This window comes from Merops nubicus, unplaced genomic scaffold, assembly GCF_000691845.1.
Source record: "Merops nubicus isolate BGI_N331 unplaced genomic scaffold, ASM69184v1 scaffold10138, whole genome shotgun sequence".
Taxonomy (NCBI): Eukaryota; Metazoa; Chordata; class Aves; order Coraciiformes; family Meropidae; genus Merops; species Merops nubicus.
Window position 1 is genome coordinate 1 of NW_008623654.1, and position 18145 is coordinate 18145.

At 40.9% G+C, this 18145-nt stretch overlaps 1 protein-coding gene across 2 annotated transcripts; it reads left to right on the forward strand.

Moving 5' to 3' along the window:
• Positions 1-6177: 6177 nt before the first annotated feature.
• Positions 6178-15919, forward strand: CHRNA9 (cholinergic receptor, nicotinic, alpha 9 (neuronal)). Of its 2 annotated transcripts, none has more exons than XM_008945154.1 (5): positions 6178-6214; positions 11289-11434; positions 12227-12381; positions 13057-13589; positions 15363-15919. In XM_008945154.1, the coding sequence occupies exons 1-5, from the start codon at positions 6178-6180 to the stop codon at positions 15917-15919; spliced, it is 1428 nt and encodes a 475-aa protein (XP_008943402.1). The 2 variants fall into 2 exon arrangements, with proteins under 2 accessions (XP_008943402.1, XP_008943401.1); XM_008945153.1 differs by lacking the exon at positions 6178-6214 and adding an exon at positions 10126-10195.
• The last annotated feature ends 2226 nt before the right edge of the window (positions 15920-18145 follow it).

Sequence of the window (18145 nt, forward strand, 5' to 3'; positions counted from 1 at the left end):
TGGCTCCATGCAGGGGCGAGCGGTTCGCTGGTGGCCCCGGGTCCCGCCGGGCAGCATTCTCCTGGCTTTGCTGGAGTCATCCTAGGAGGCTGGAGATTCTGGAGGGGGGCCTCAGGGGAGTTCCCCTTCCTGGGCCGGGATGTCTGCTGCCTTCTGGTGGGAGCTGCGGTACGCCCTTTGCAGTTGTCGTTTTGTTAGCTAGGCTTAGTTTTAAAATTGCTTTCTGCTTCTCCATTATTACTTGACAAACTTGTGAATTCTTGGAGTGTTACTAAATCTAGCACCTGAAGTGGGCTTGGTATGTTACTTGTAGTTTCCTATTTGAGAAATACGGGTGTAGCTGTATGTGAGCTGGTTTTTATCAGATGAACGAGCAGAGCATTGTCTGAGGGTGTGTTGGCCTGAGTGCTGCTGTCTTTGTTGGTGCTTGAGTGGCGTGCTTGTTTGTGCCTGTTGTCAGCACGTGCTAACATGGATCCTCTCTTGCAGGACAGGAGTTTAGTTGTCATTGGAAACGTTCCTTGGGACCTTGGCCTCTGAAGACTTTGTCGTTGTTGGAGTGTTCAGGGGATACTAGGCTTTGGCAAGCTTACCTTGAAGGACTGAAGAAATTCCTTGTCTTCAGGAAACGCATGGGAATGCTTGCGGCCTGGCCAATTCCAGAGGAGCAAGTTAGAGGATTTTTGGTTGCAGAATCTCGTTATTCATTGTCAAAGACACTGATCTATGTGGCGGCACTGTCTTATTTATCAAAACTGACTGGTAACCGTGATCCTGTGGGAGATCATATAACCCGTTGCATGGTGATGGGGTTGAAACGTCGAGCTGGCTTCCTGAGGGAAAAATACTTGCCTATAACAATTGAGGTGCTGCGATCTCTCTTGGGGGTTTTGGAGTCCGTATGCGTAACTCATTACGAATGTTTACTGTTTCGTGCATTATTTACTGTAGCTTTTTTTGGGGCACTTCGAATAGGAGAGATGGTGGCCAAGCACAGTAACGTACTGCAGCCTGAGCTGCTGTACCTGAGTGACCTCCAGCTGACAGAGAGGAGGGCAGTGTTTTATCTGCGGAACTCTCCTGTGGGCCAGGAGAGACATGTCATCAGCCTTGGGCTGTCTGGAGAGCCATGGGTGTGCCCTGTTCTGGCCCTCCAGAGCTACGTGGCAGTTCGGTCACGGCTGGAAGGACCACTCTTTATAGGCTTGGACAACAGGACTGTAACCAAGAAGAGGTTTCTGCGTGTCCTCCGGTGTGCCCTGCGCCTGCTGGGGCTGTGCCCGGAGCACTATGGTGTGCATTCCTTCTGGCTGGGGACGGCCGTCACCGCCGCACGCTGTGGCTATCCTGGGGAGGATGTCACTCGCCTGGCAAGGTGGCCCTGTGTGATCCCAGGGAGATCATAGCCATGCAGACCAACAGGAGAACAGAAGCTAATGAATTATCTTCTTTCTCCAGAGCTGACTTTTAATTCTATCGTTTCTAGTCTTTGGCATAATTTAGTATTAACACCTGTAATGAATTTTCTACCTCACTGTGGGATGGTATTTGAATTTTTTTGGAATTTCACTCATAGGTGCTGCATGTGGTGCTGAGGGTGGGGGAGTGTCAAACCTGCTGTGGGTAGACCTTGTCTGTCTTCACAGAGCAAGTCTGCACGTAGTTTTTTAGGCTGTATAGTGTGAGTCAATAAAGCCTTCCTTTTTTAAAAAGTCTTTGCCTACTGGTAATATTGTTGGTTTTACCCAGATGAAACTATAATCTCGGGTTTCAGAACAACGAGCGAATGACAAGCAGACTCTGAAGTCTGGGAGTAAAACTCTTGCCTTCAAGGTAATTCTTGTAAAACAGGAGGTAGTTAAATTGTATCTTTTGGTATGGGTGTACACTTAACACTAGTATATGTCTCTATGGTCAAAAGGGAAATATCAGCTATCTTATTAGCCTAAGAACATACTGAATGATGAGCTTTTTAAAACATTGATAGTCATAAGATGTTCAAAGTGATACTTGTGCTGTTTAAATGAGGGACAGCAGCTTTTCTAGTCGGGCGAACTCTGCTGCTGAAAATATCTCCTTTAATCCCTAGACCAAATTCCCTCTGAGCATAATTAGCCTAATCAGTATTTTAAAAAACAGAAATAGCACACGGTTCACTTAACTGTTAATGATTTCCTTCGGATATGATACTTGGTATCCTTAATTCAACACGTGGTTTTTTTGCCGGTGGTATTTTAAGTAACACTTTAAGATTGGCGTTTTCAACCAGAATCCAAGTATAATGAGAACCTAAGAAGTCTCTTTATCACCTTGACTTCTGTTGGAAGGCTGACAAAGACTTGTGGCAAGATAAGGCTTTGGGGGGGATTACTGGGACGTTAAGCTTAAGAGGAGGCAGTCTTGTGAAAGGAAGAGATAATATAAGGGTTGCTAAAATGGTCCCTTTACTTAGCTAATGACCATGTGATACCCCACCCCTCGGACAGACCCCAGGCATTGTCGAAAGGAAGAGGGTTCACAGGCTCCAGACTTCACAACTAGGGGTGGGAAGTGGGAGGTGATATCACACCTGGGTAAGTGCTGGGTGGTCCTGAAAGCAAATATCTTATAAATAGTAACTGTTTTATTGGATTTTGCACATCAGGTGAAAACCCAGTGTTGGGACAAAGGTTCTGCTTTGATAAGTATATCCACCAGTTCCGATGTTTACTTGTACACCAAAGAGGTGTTTCCACTCTGAGGACACTGACATTGTGCAGCAGCTCTGATAGCAGCGTGCTGGGCACAACATGCCAGCACTGTTTACCCTGCTCAGGCTTTCTCTTGAAAAAAAATCATATTCTTAAGTCATATCTCCTTAGGAGGTTTGTAATTGCTAATGTTGCAAACTTGGAAGCTGTATATGCATTAGAAGTACATTTATTTTAAGATATCTGAAGGCAAAGCAATGTTTTTCAGTCAGGATAGGGGAAGAAGGCTCTGTTTGGTGTGTGATGCGAGTTTGGCTAGAAGCATTAGTACAGTGCTGAATGCACCAATTGCTACTGGCTCATTAAATCATCTCTTCCAATAACAAAGAGAACATGTACCACAAATGCCATGTTTTCTTTCCTTTATATATATGCTTCCTACCAAGAACAAAACAATTATCCATCAGAGCCCAGACCTAACCATGCATCAGCCATTAATCTCTTGATTAGGAGCAGCTCTGAAATAAAAATGTAATATGCTGCTTTTACCAGAGCCTGGGAGTAAAGCCAATACGGATTTTGTCGCTAAAATTGTTCCAGGTTGTAACAATGTTCTTGTACTAGCTCTTTTATGCTAATTTGAGGAACTGGCTTTTGCACTTTTATGTACATTTCCCAACAGCTCTAACTGCAGGGCGACCGTAGGATCATAGTTCTGCTACAGCCATAAGCTGTGCACTCATTGCTCTTGCATTTTTCCCCAATATCTTGGTTCTGTGTCAGAATAAAACACCCTTCCTTAAGCTAAAGGCAGATGAACAATTGGTAAAGATACTTCATAGCCTCCTGCCAATTGTTGGCACACAAGCAGCAAATATTTTTCAAAGCACGCAATCTAACCAGGTATAATACGTGGTTGTAGTGGTTTTTTGATGTTAAAGCACAATTATTTTTTTGCCTTAACAGCTTTTATACCTCATGTCACCTTCCACAGAACTTGAAAAATTGCAGCTACCAAGCTTGTAAGATTCTGATCAGTGTTGTAGGCTAGCACTCCTAGATGGAAAATCTCTTGTCTTTATGGGAAAAATAAGATTTTTTCAGCCCACTGAACCAAAGAAAAGGGTGTTCCTGCTGATGACTCCCTGTATTAACTCTTTTCCCTTGGAAGTACTAAGCAACTAAAGCAACTGATAACTTGGCATTGGACAATGGTGTAGAACTTTGCAGATGAAAGCTAACAGTATGAATACAGCCTCCATTAACTGCTCTGCAGCCACTATGCTCATGAGATGCAGACAGGAAGACAAATCTGCCTTCAGCTGAGGTGGTGGTGCTTTGTCTCCAAGATCTAAATCGCTCTGTTGTGCTAAAAAAAATGTAGTTGCAGAGTTTGAATAAAACTGCACATTTAATACCATATTAGCTCAGGAGGAAAATTTTTATTCTTTCTTCACAGTCCATAGCATAGTTTAGCTGCATGCATGCTAGGATATTCTAAAGAACATCAGTACCCACATACCATAAGATGTTTCACTAGCTAAACCCATGATTTATCAAAAATTATTTTCCCTTAGTGAGATGAGTAGCTGCTGCTTGCTTTATCCTGCAGGGAGGTTTGTTTAGGCATAAATGCACTGTGATAATTCAGAGTCGTGTCCTCCCTCATGTAGTTGCTCTGCTATTTTTTAAAGTGAGCAGCTCTACAATATTTATAAATTTGGAAAAAAGTTTATTTGCTTTAGAAAAAAACCTTTTTCACTCTGATAAAGCAGTATTTTTGTTAATTTAAATTGTGGGAATGTGACAAAACCACCTGGGTATTTTGCTGTGTGTGATCAGATGGAGCAGAAACAATTAGATAATGCTGAATTTTTCAACATAAATGTTTGTGTGGTGTCTTTTTCAAAGAGATTTGTATTACAGTGTAAGTAAAATTGTCTACAATGCTGGTGAAGTAGCATGTATGAATACTGTTTTAGCACACATCTTGCAATTAGAGTTTGTGAATTCCTTGAAAACGCAGTTAAAGTTTAGGTTGATACATTATGATCTGCATTTTTTTCTTATCTTCATCAACTTTTGGCATCCTGCCTTTTCAGCCATCTGCAATGCATTAGTGCACAGCATTAGTCTCAGCTCTTTGTAGGGAACTCTTAAACTCTGATGAATTCAGTGATGCAGAAGTTTAGATGTAGCATGTTTTGTGTTGCAAGGTGGATGTGGGCTTATTAGGAAAGCAGATGTTTTCAGGGGACCCTTTATGCAGATACTGTTGTGAACATGATGAGTTCCAGTAGCATTTTAAAGGGATGTTTCCCCTCCCCAGCTTTGCATTTTGGAAAGACTTAAACTTCAGTTTTAAGTTAGCATCTAAACTGCTGCCCTTCAGTCTTGTTTCTTCAGATATGGGGTTAATATCAGGTTTTTTGTGCTGTTCATGCAAGATGAATTTTCTTTTTGAATTTCTGCTTTCTGAGGAACCTAGAGTTGTCTTCAACCTTCACTGATAGCTGTGCGGCTTCCCTCTACTTCCAAAAACTGAGGGAGTGTGCTGTCTTCAGTGACTGAAGAGTGATCAAGCAGAGAAAGACTCTTGTCTGTCTACATCCTTCTAAGAGAGATAAATATTTCCCCAATCAGTTTGTTTTGGAGCATCAGGTTGACTATCAAAACAAACCTGTGATCTGGAACAGTGTCTGGGACCAGAGGTTGACTTTGAGTAGAGCATGGATCCTGTGATGAGTCACTCAAAGGCATGATACAAAGCTGAAAATGTCCCAGTGAGAAAAAGCTGCACATCAGGAATAGCTTTCTGATAGCTAAAAATTGTAAAGTACCTTGATAATAGCCCTGTCAGATACTGAATGCTTCTCAAGGACAACAAAATACCAGTTGTTTTGTGAGCACCCTGGTGAAAAAGGATGAACACCCTGCATTTTAGATCAAATTAAATAATACAACGCTTCTAGGGTTAAAAGATTTGTCTTGCTTTAGGTGCTGGGAGGTGGTCAGCAGAGCTGCCTGTGTAACTGGTCCCAAATAAAATTTATATTCAGAAAAACTCATACTGTAGTGTGTAAAATAGGAAATCCTATCTCTGGAAAATGTGGCTAATATTTTACACTATCTTATGATCTGATCTGACACTGTGAACTCTTCCTAATACAGTAGTGAAGCATTGGAACAGGCTGCCCAGGGAGGTGGTGGAGTCACCGTCTCTGGAGGTGTTCAAAACATGTGTAGCTGTTGTACTTTAGGACATGGTTTAGTGCTCATGGTAGTGTTGGGTTGATGGTTGGATGTGATGATCTTAGAGGTCTTTTCCAACCTTAATGATTCTATGATTCTGTATTTCCTGCCTTCCACGTGTAAGGAAATATGAATGAGTATGTTGGTTTAGGTGTTAGGGTATTTTTAGAGAGAAGGAAGGAGGAGGCAGTACGTGGCTGAGAAAAAGAGGCGAGGAGAAGCACACTGCATCTAAATGAAGTGCTGTGTCCTCCGCATCCACAGCAGGCACAGCGAGGCTGTTCTGCTGGCAAGGAGAGCTGTTGTTACCCCTGCTGTTAAGACTTCAGTTAGTCTGAGGACAGAAGTCTGACTCTGAAGAGTTAGTGTGCTTTTTGACCCCATCACAAGATCATATTCTGTAGCAAATGCTGTGAAGAACGTGAATGCAACAGCTTTTGGGGAGAAAAATTGGCAGGAAGGCAAGTAGAAGCAGACTGTGAGACTCTCCTCACAAACTGCGCTTAGAAACCAATCTGTTCTTCTTTATTGTTCTCTGATGAAGGGGTGGATTATAAATGGTACAGACAGCCTTGAGGCCTATGATAATACAGTATCTGTAGCTTTTCCAGTTGGAGTCTTAAAAACCCTTAATGCTTTTTATGGAAAAAAAGGGTAAGAATCAATAAAAAAAAAAATAAATTCTGAAAACGTACGTGTCAAACTCCCTGCTTCAGGAACAAACTGTTATTTTAAGCAGGAAAGGAAAGATTTGTATATTTGAAAGAACAACATTTTAAATGTTTTAAAACTGCTTTCCTGCTTTACTTATAGTTTGGCTGAGATAAATGTCTAAAGTTGGAAGTTTTAATATGAAAAAGATCCCTCCCATGTCACCTCCTCTTCAGTCTGTCCCTAAAGTGCATACGAAGCCAAACTTCCCTTACATGGCAGTACACTGAACTCAGGGGTTTTTTTTTTTAAATGTTGTCTTGATAGCAGCATGCATGTTTGTCTAGAAGCATAAAAAGTGATGTGTCGTGTGAGTGGCAGACAAGCTCGGTGCGCCCATGGATGGTAGGCTCTTCTCCCACTGAATGTAAGCATGAACACAATGTTCTGCTCTGTTAATAGCCCATACACATTCTCACAAAGTCAAATATTTGAACAAAATATGTGGAAGTGGAGTTGCATATTGTACCATGGGCCTTAACGGCGCTCTGCCTCAGCAGAAGCAGCCTGTGCTCTAAATATGGTTTCATGTTGTACAGTTGTTGACAAGGATATGTATTTGCTCACCCTGAAACCTTCTCATGACTGGTCTCATGTACAGCAGGCAGACCAAGAACTGCATTCAGCCACTAAGTGGTTTTGTTCGTTCTGCTTATCCTTTTTTTCCTTAAAAGAACATGCTGTCTCTGCTTGGCTTCTATCAAATGTAAGGCAAATAATCGGCGAAGTTAATCAAAGTAAATGAAAATGTGATGTGATTTGTGTGTGATCAACAAAAAGCGTCTTGAGGCGCTGGGTAGGTCAGTAGGCTGGCTAACAGGGCCATCTGCTGGCAGCTCTGCTCTAACAGGCTAGTTTGGAATTTCGCGGGGAATATGTCTAGCTCTGGGAGAAGTTAATGGCTTGATTCTAACTTCCAAGGATCCGTCACTCTTCTTAAATGATCTTGGTAAGCTGCTTCGTAATTTATTAATTCCTGACTTTGTAGCAGAACTTATTACTGAAAAAAGAACGGCTTAACTATAAATTTAAGCTCTGTTCAAATGTTAAATGGGATGTGTGATTTAGGAGTAGTATTGCCATAGATTATGCCACAGTTTAAAACTGTTCTGAGGGAGCATGGGTTTGTGGATTAATCTATTAGATCAATGAACAACAGTTAATGTTAATGCTCTCTTCACACCAAATATCTACACGAGGGACATTTTGATTAAAATTATAGATTGGATTTCTTGTGAACAAACAAAGCAGCCAAACGGTCTGTCATACAAAGATAGTTAAATTTCTTGTATCTTTCATATTGAAAAGGCTTCTGCATGTGTTTCTGTTTTACAAGCACCATGTATTCAATGCAGCATCTCAGTCATAACAAGCATGTTCTTTTATATATGTGGTCATGTTTGCCTGTCTCTGTCCAATATGTGCCAACTATTGGATATATTTGATGACTGGAAATACAATGGATCATAACTGAGGTGATATTATCTATCCTTTTGTAAATTTATAATGAATAACATGGAATAGGTGTGTGTAGAAGAATAAATTGGGTAAACAACACACGTAAGCATAGTTCTTGTTTTTGTCTTTTGAGAACCTGCAGTTTTCCTTCAAGAAGATGTCATTGCAACAAAGTGTCCTTTAATATATGTGATCTTATGCAAATTGAAGTGCATCGTTCTGTGCCTTGTGGCAGATATGTATCACTGGTGTAATATGCCACAAGATTGTCTTAAGCCTGTGACAAAGCAAGCTTTGTCTTGTTTCTAGTAGTGTTTATAGCAGCACACATAAAGCAGTACCTCTGGTCACTCCTGTAATTACAGTAAGAGAAGCAGAGCAGTAGCTACTTGCTGACGTAACAGCAATGTTCTGTAGGCCAAAGTATCCCCTAAGAATTCATTGATCTGGCCATATCAAAAAATCTTTCAACCTTTTCCTCTGATTTTTGTCATCTCTAACAGCATGTACCTCCTTCCCACAGAAAAAGCAGGTTAGTACATACTGCCTATGGGCTGCACTGACCTTTATGACTTCTAAACTGTTTTCTGCTTTTTTCCCCCCTGTGACAATTCAGCAGATGAAGTGACAGAGATAGATTTTGTTTCAGGTACTTTGACTGAAATTATTTATTGCTTATCTGTTAAACCTGTCCATAAATGTAGTTGATTTATAGACCCCATGAAAGCACAGATATTAGCCAGTGGGTGCCAGGAGTGCTACTATATAGAAATTAAGTGTATGGAGGGATCAGCTTCCTTCTTGCCAGAAGTCAACACAAGAGTAAAACAACACACTATTTTGTGTGGATCAGAACTATTCTGGATGAAATATTTTTTTCCTGGCAGTTCATTTTGTGTTTTCACCGTTCTATTTATTGACTTTTTTCTTCTAAGTGTTCTAAAAGGATGGCAAAATGGACTACAGTGTATCAGGAAGGATGGACTGGACTATGGAAAGGAGGAAGTCATCCCCACTTGTCTGTGATATATTTGTAAGAAAATGCCTGCAGTACTAGGATACTAACCTGATGTAATAGGGACTAGACTCTAATTACTAACTTGGGTAATAGAGACAGAGCTAATGATGTTCTGACCATCGGGGTAGATGAGAGGCCAGGTGTGGTGTTGTTTCATTCATATTTTTCTGCTTTAAGTTTTTGGCTAAATGCAAGAGCTGTCCAGTTAACTCTGTGAAGTCCTGTTAAGTTCACCTGTAGTGTACTGGGGGATGGCATGTTGTCTGCAGAGTCCAGTTTTCCTTCTGATTCACTGTGCTCAGTGCTGGTCTCAGAGGTGTTTACGCCAGTGGAAGTTCTTATTGGGCTACTGCAAACATTGCTGTGCTGTCTGACTTGGTGCATCTGCGTGTCTTCCATGTGGCACCACTTCAGTAGGTGAAAACGTTGTTTTGTCAGCATGGGAGTAGGCAGGCTGTGTTTTTTTTTTTTTTTTGTGACAGATATGGTGTGTGATGTACGGTGTGACTATACCAATTAAAGTACTGAGGCAGATCACTTTTTTGTCCACGGGTTTTACACAACTAGTTCTGAGCAACTTTTGCTGAATGTAAGGGCAGTAAAACATGGCACAGGAAAGAAATGTGAAAGAGTTCGTCATAAATTGGTTTAAATCTTACCTTTGTAGTAAAAAAAATTGCAATGGAATATAGTTTTCCTATTCATAGCCCACCTGTGTATCTTCTCCTTCAGCACTGGCTTCGGAGCAGGCAGCTCTCAGGTTACAGAGGGAGGGAGGGTTCGGCAGAGCCCCAGGGGGTGGCTGGGACAGAGCCCATCGAGCGCTCCAGGACTCTGACAGCTGCTGAGAGGACCGAGGTTCTTCTAGCAGCTCATCAGTGCCTCAGCATCTTTATGTTGCTGCACAACTTGATTTATTTTTGTTTGTTCGTTAATTTTGGGTGGTGATAAACGTTTTTGTGCCCTTGTGAGAACAGTTTTATTTAAGGTCGAGAAATGAAGAGAAATAGCCTGTCCTCCTTTTCCATCTCCCTCTGGTTGCTGTTTACAGCAGTGATGCTTCAAGGTGAGAATACTGCTTGATAGCTAAATGTTGCATTGAGGTTTATTTTACTCAGACAGGAGCTGGTGTCCTGATGGTGTCTTACATGGCTGAACTCCAGAACTCTTTCATCTGTATCATTTTGCTTTGACTCAGCTGATGCATAGACAAAATGAATGATCCTGTACAGCCAGAAGTTAAATACCCTTTGTGAAGCTTTGATTTGTTAGGATTTCTTTTTAATCAGGAAAATCTACTGTGAATTCTTACTAGTCCAGGAAGCCACTGTGAGTCACCAAAGAGTGATGTACTCCAAAGCACTTGCTTCCTACATAGTGCCAGCTGGCATTTGCATAAGTCTTGTAAGTGTTACTGTCTTTGCCCTTTGCTTGCAGAAATGTGTAAATCTGTCTAAAGGTAGTACAGAGACTGCCTAGAGCAAATGTGATGCACAAAACAGTGTGGAACACCAAAAGTGATTAAAACATGAAGTTTCAGTGAATTATCTTTAGTGACTAAGTCTGGATAGCAAGAAGCATTTCCAAATACGTGTTTTGGAAAAGATGTTAGTGTAAGAATGTGTTCATGCACCATGCAATTGCCAGTTTGTGAAGAAAAGCAGCTCAGACTTTTTCCAGGTGGTAGTTGGAAAGAAAGAGTAAATTCTGAAAGTAGCATGAATCCATCAGCGTGACATTTTGGGAGATATCACAAGTAATTAGCTTGGGAGCAGGTTTGGCTTCAGACTTCGTTTCTAATTTTAGCTTGGTAGATGTATGACTGGAAGTCAATAATTTCTGTGCCTATGAAAGTCCGGAGTAAAATGTGATTATATTTACCTTTTAAAAAGAAAGAAATCTGTGGATGCAGAGGACTTTTTTTTTCTTTTCCAGTGGATGTGAAAACCTAGAGTTAGCTATTAATTTATTACATGTGAATTCTGTCATTATATGAGTAGCAGCTTCAGGTATACTTCTGTTTCTGCACTAAATTATATTCCACACTATATGAAGAATAAATATAGTTAAAGCAAATGCAACTTGAAGTTATAGAAAAAGGGTATCTTCTGATACTGCACAGTGCTTAATCTGATGTATTCAACCAATCTGTTATCTAGCTGTAGAATCAGCCAAAGGAAAATATGCTCACATGCTGTTTAACGAACTGTTCGAAGACTACTCAAATGCTCTAAGACCAGTGGAAGATACAGATAAAGTACTGAATGTCACCCTTCAGATCACATTGTCCCAAATTAAAGACATGGTAAGAGTACAGTTCTGTTTTTCTGAAGATGTGAAGAAATGTACTAGCTGTAAACCCTTTGCTTGTTGTTGGAAAAGCAACTTGCATTTTGGTGTGGCAACTTCAGTAATGCTTCCTCACAAGGTTCATGTTCTCCAGTGCTTTGTAGATTCTTATCTGGTTGCAGCACTAAGACTGCCATTATAAGTCTACGAACTTAGAGATGCTGAATTGTTAAGACTTTATTGTAGTTGGATGTTGGTATCCTACCCTCCAGCCAACTTTTGCTGAGCTTTAAACAGGAAGAGCAAATGCTTTTTCTAAGATTCCTAAATAAACTCCCTATTTTAGCCTTTAGTAACCTTTTTATAAATTTCATTCAGCCAGATATACTCTTAAGGCAAAAGAAAATGTGTCTGAAAGAACAGAAAATCACTCTTGTGGCTTCTGAATTACAACAATTCAAGGCCTCACCAAGCTTTCAGAGAATTTGTTAGACTGAATCTGTTAGCTGCTTCATATTCTGAAGGTCAAAAAAGGAAATTCTTAAGATACTGGGAGCCTTAGACAATTGTGATTTTTAAAGCTAAGGAGGATGTAGGGGGAAGAAGGTTTGAATAAGAGAAAGTCCAAATAAATGAGTTCCCTGTGCAGTTCCCTGGGCACATGTATCTCTGTGAGAAGTACTCTCATGTCCTGTCAGTATTCTGGCCTGTTGTGGGCACTATTTTAGAGCTATACAACAAATGCTGTCTGCATCTAAGATATGATTTTGTCGCCTTCAGCTAGAAATATTTCTACATTTCTATGCAGGATGAAAGGAACCAGATTTTGTCAGCTTACTTATGGATTCGACAAAGCTGGTATGACGCATACCTCAAGTGGGACAAAGATAAATATGATGGGTTGGATTCTATCAGGATTCCAAGCAATTTGGTTTGGAGACCAGATATTGTCCTATATAACAAGTGAGTGTGGCTGGAGGAAGACAACTTGAATTATTTGTCTGAGGGGGGGAGCGGGGAACGTTGAAGGAAGAACTGACCCACAGAATCTGAACTTACATCACTTTACCTTACCTTAGCAAAGGGTGTGTTTGTTGTCTTAACATTTGTTGTTGATCATCTGAATATTTTGCAATAAAGCTATAGACAGGATTTGGCAGTTGATTATACCACATAGCAAAGCTGTTCTGAATTTCTCTGTGCTGGGAACAGAACACCCTGGCAGTCTGAAGTGCTTCCTCCTGAGGCTGCTGAAGAGCTCTGGAAGATTGTTCACAGAAAGGTGATACATGAAGACTGCACACATTGTCTGCTCTCCCAGGCCAGCAGTGACCAGCAGATTATTTTAATCTTTGAATGGATTCTTATCCTACTTTATCCTGCTTGAGATCAAGTTTGAAGAAGCTGTAGCCAGCAAATACAACATAATTTAGCAGCATTGACCTTTGGCATTAATGGGCAGTGATATCTGTAAATAACGGTTAATAGTAGTTTCCTACCAAAATTTGATATAAATATGATTTCAGAAGCATGCTTTTGATGGTGTAAAGTGAGGCTCTTCCCCTTTGCCCTGCCTTCCCTGGCCCACACTTTAGGCTGTTGCCTGTCAATCCTGACTGTCATTTTTCTGTCTTCTAGGGCCGATGATGACTTTTCAGAACCAGTGAATACTAATGTTGTATTGAGATATGATGGCAAAATCACTTGGGATGCACCTGCTATCACAAAGAGTTCATGTGTGGTGGATGTATCTTATTTTCCTTTTGACAGCCAGCAGTGCAACCTTACATTTGGGTCCTGGACCTATAATGGCAATCAGGTAGACATCATCAATTCTCTTGATAGTGGTGACCTCTCTGACTTCATAGAAGACGTGGAATGGGAGATTCATGGTATGCCAGCAGTTAAGAATGTCATCACTTATGGCTGCTGCTCTGAGCCTTATCCAGATGTGACCTTCACACTGATTTTGAAAAGGAAGTCTTCTTTCTACATATTTAATCTCTTGCTTCCTTGCATTTTGATCTCTTTCCTGGCCCCACTGGGATTCTATCTCCCTGCAGACTCTGGAGAAAAAGTGTCTCTGGGTGTTACAGTTCTTCTTGCTCTCACTGTGTTCCAACTGATGGTTGCAGAGATCATGCCTCCCTCTGAAAACGTACCTTTGATAGGTGAGCTTTACACACTTTGTCTTTAAATATGGTTTATTAATAGCAGGCCTGTATGTCAGGGACACCACATGCAGTTTGTGGCTTTTGGGAAGATAAAGGTGCTACATTTTTAAAGCATAGTGAAGTACTTAAAATGTGTGGAATTTGTACAGGTATGCTGCAGCTCTTTAAGGTTATTTTGTGTTTATTTTAAATTATACATTTGCCAGCTATTTTCTATTTCTTAAGTACAGGTAGATGTTTAGAATTTTTTCATGCATTGTAATAAAGTCAGTAGTGGAAAAAAAATTTAGAACCAGAATATGAAGTGTAAGGAAGAGCTGTAAGCATAAGGTCAGACTGTTTCAAGACATGTTTCTGTCAGATGCAGATGTTTGGCTGGCCCGGCTGGGACACTCAGGATTGACTTAACATCTGACAATTATGTTGTGTTGTAATGCCCAGCAACCCATTTTGTTGAATTTTAATTTATGCCTGAGTGTAGTGAAAGGGTGCAGTTCTGCACTGTCTGCCACCTGCCAGCACCTTCCTCCTGCCCTTGGCTGGTCTCCCCTATGGGGTATGAGGTTGCCCAGCTGCCCTGGTGGGATTTCTGGAGGGCTAGGAAGACCATTGTCTACATGCTGACTTCCAGCTTCATTAAGATAATTCAGTTCTCATTTTTATTCTTGTTATTACTGTGTACATAAAAACCTGCATGGCTTAACTGAGACAAAATACTGGTCAATGAACAGGACTGATGAATGCATTTCCCACACCAGCAGCACTCCTGATGAAAATCTGGGCTTGCTCTACTGGGGTACCTTCCCTACCCTCCTATCATGCTGTCTAAATTAAGGGGCCAGGACCTAGCTAGCTTTAGCCTGCTTTCTCTATTCCTTCACCATCCTTTCCAACCCCTTTGAAGACTGGGATCACATCAGCATTTGTCTATGGTGCATCCTGTGTCATCAGTGCCAGCTCCTGCTTTTCCGGCAGAGGCTGAGAGCTGCCTCTGCACGTGCACAAGCCGAAGCCACAGTAGGTTAGCTGGTCAGCTGTGTACTTCAGTTGTTAAAAGCAGTGGCTCAGGGACACGGCTTGTATTCGCTGTTATCTATTCCTGGCCAGAATGAGCTTTGTCTTTGTCTGGAATAGCCATGCTAAACTTTGTAGAGTCTGAAGAAAATCTGGAAAACAAATCTTAGCAGGTGCTGGAGCCACCCTTCAGCTCTGTGCCTGGCCTTTTACCTGTCAGTACACTAGTTCTGGACACCAGTGAGGTCTGGATATTCACTGGCCTGGGTGAATGCAAAGGCACCCATCTGCTGGGGTGGGGTGTGTCAATAGGTTCAGCAAAGCGTTATCATCCCTTTTGTTAATACATCAGGAAGTGGGATTGCTAATGTGTCACATGAAGCCATTAACATTGGGATTTTGCAGACACCAGGAAAAGAACAAGGCTCCTGACAGACATTTTTAAACTGCCTTCTGAATGGGTGTATTTCAAGAATCTGAGGTTGTGGCTCGCAAATATTTACCATGGTAATACAGTAGTCGTTTACTCATCTGATAAAAATTGTGCCAGTAACTAAGTATGCAGTTTTACTTCAATTGCTTTAATCTTTCTTTTTAAATGGTAAATTAAGTGTGATCAAAGTACAAAGAATCAGGATGTTTTAAAATTGGTTTCACTTGCATCTATGATTCGCATGTTGTTGTCACATTGTTATTTCTGCATTGAGTGTTTTTATTAGTGTAGCAACTTTAATATGACTTTATTTTGTTTTCCAGGAAAATATTACATAGCAACTATGACCATGATCACGGCTTCCACTGCATTGACCATCATTATAATGAATCTCCATCACTGTGGCTCAGAAGCAAAGCCTGTTCCACAATGGGCCAGGGTGGTTATTTTGGACTATATGTCAAAAATCTTTTTTGTTTATGACGTGGGTGAAAATTGCACAAGTCCAAAAAGAGAGAAGGAAGAAGAACATAAGTTAGAGGGGGATGATGTGTGTCAGAGGAGGCACAAAGAGGTAAAGAGTCACCTTTCCAATAGGAATGATGACTATGATCTCAAGGAGAAGCTCAATGGAAATTTGAGTAAAAGGTATGGAGCTCATGGTGAAAAGGTTAGGGAGACTGTTAATTGCTGTTCCTGTTACAAAATGCTGATTAAAAATATAGAGTATATTGCTAATTGTGTCCGAGACCATAAAGCAAACCGGGCCAAAGGAATTGAATGGAAAAAAGTTGCAAAAGTGATGGACAGGTTTTTCATGTGGATTTTCTTTATCATGGTGTTTTTTATGAGCGTGCTCATTATTGGGAAAGCAGCTTAATTGAAGATGAACACGTTCATTTTGTAAATCTGAATATACTGGGTTGGCTGGTTTCAGTGGAGCTCCAAAACAGGGATGCTGCCAAGATCTTTGTCTTGCATTCTGTAACAGTAAAACAAGTTAATTCTGTAGGCTGTGACAGTGTGTTGAGACATTGCTCAACTAAGGGCTTTGTTAGTGATCATCCTTGCCTTGTAGTACAGGAGCACATCCCTCATGAGGCTGTTCTGGAAGGACTCTGTGCTCCATCTTGATGGGTGGTGGCTGAATGTAGTGGAGCATTGTGGTGAGGGAGCAGGGAGCTTTGTGTTCACAGGGCTGCATCTCTGCACCTTGTAACTTAGCCAGTCCTTTACCCCAGAAAAGAGAGCCAAATGAGTATTTGTGATATGGTGGCAGTTCCTGGAAATCACCCTTTCATGGCATTGTCTTATTTTTTCCTTTTTATTTAGCATGTCTTCCTAACTTACTTTTTTGTCATGGCTCTTTCTGACCACCGTTTCTATCATTTCATAGATTGTACCTGTCTATCTGCTCTCTGGTGTGCCTTTAAGTTCTAATGCCATTGAGCTTACTGAATACGATGGTTACCTTGATCTTCCCCTTAATCATTTCATGCTGCTAAATATTATCCCATTGTCACCATGGCTCCAGTAAGTCAAATTCCTGGGACTTCTTCCTCACTAAGTCAGAGGCCTGCTCTTCCATTCTCTCTCTCTCTTGAGCCTACTAATAGGAAGGGCTTCTCCTTTTCTTCCTAGATGTCTCATTCCACTGGGCATTTGTGTAAGACAGACCTTTAAATGCTGTTTGAGACTGCTAGCTTTGTGGCTTTTTGCCTCTGCTCATTTTATTGACCCTCATTAATGTTCACCATGTGTCCCTTTTCCACTCATATCCTCTTTAATACTTAAATTTTAAACAGTTTACGGTTGTTCTGTGCATTACTTGGCACAAAACCAGGATCTTACAGGCTCATTTAAGTAGTGCTATAATAAACACCTTAATCTTTGCTCAACATGTTAGTACTTAGTGTAGTGTATGTGAATGTGTTTGTTTTTGACAACACTATAACCCCCTTTTTTGTGTGTTAATTTCTGTTAACCCTCTCAGATGAATAGAGCTCTGGAAGATGTCTCATGTAGTAAAGTGAGAAGCTAGTACCCCAGGCATGCGGGTGGCAGATAAATTACTTTTACAAAGCACCCTGAACTTTGAAACCATGATATTCTAGATGCAGTGGGAGAGGCAGAATGACACTGTAATGGATCCCAGTCAAAAGTTCATGTGATAAAGCTCATTTTATAATTGTTGCAGTTAATAGGAGCATACCTGTGAAGCTATAACTTAAGAATGAGGAGTCAAAATGACCAAGTGATGCAGTTGTTATGCCCAAATTTATTAGGAGAAAGGGAATTATTATTATTATGCAAGTGATACATTCAATTGCTAATGGCAGGTTTCCGTTGGTGTGGAATAGTTAATACTGTAAACTTATCTAGATTCTCATTCATAATGCAAGCCTTAAAGTCCAGGTTCTAATGTAAAGCTAAATTGAGTGGCCAGCCAAGAATAAACTCAGTATGTGGAAAAAGTCTCAAGTGTGTTCCTTGTATATTATCAGTTCCTAGTCAACCAGGGTAACTGAATAGCTCCTTTAGAAGACAAGCTGTTCATTTTCACTGTGCAGAAAAATGGTTGCATTCATTTTGCCATGGAGTTCAGGATTTGGCACTTACACTGCCTATTAGAGGAAACAGATTTGTTCTTTGTTGTGGCAAACAATACTGTCCCAAAGGCCTGAGGAGTGAAGTTTTTAAAGATAAGGGTAATATATTCCAAACATGAGTCTTCAGCATGGAAAACTGATAACGAAGGGTTTGTCCAAGGCTTATGGGTGGTGTCATAAAGAAAGTAGAGAGTTACTGTTCGCTGTCACTTCCAACATAGGAACTGGGTACATCATGTCATAGAATCGTTTTTGTTGGAAGAGACTTTTAAGATCAAGTTCAGCTGTTAACCCAACTGACAGGTGGTGACACTGCCAGGTCACCACTAAACAATGTCCCTAAGTGCCACATCTACACGTCTCTTGAATACCTCCAGGCATAAGGCATGGTGACCCCACCACTTCCCCTTCTAACTTTCTTCCTGCATATCCTCACAAAATCCTTGTAGTCTTCCTGTGTGGCCTGCCCTCTCTTCCATAGGCCATAATTTTTTTTC

Coding starts and splice junctions, on each gene's coding strand:
- CHRNA9 (XM_008945153.1), top strand. CDS start 10,126: ATGAAGAGAAATAGCCTGTCCTCCTTTTCCATCTCCCTCTGGTTGCTG. Junction 12,382..13,056: donor GATATTGTCCTATATAACAA/GTGAGTGTGGCT, acceptor TCTGTCTTCTAG/GGCCGATGATGACTTTTCAG. Junction 13,590..15,362: donor TGAAAACGTACCTTTGATAG/GTGAGCTTTACA, acceptor TTTGTTTTCCAG/GAAAATATTACATAGCAACT.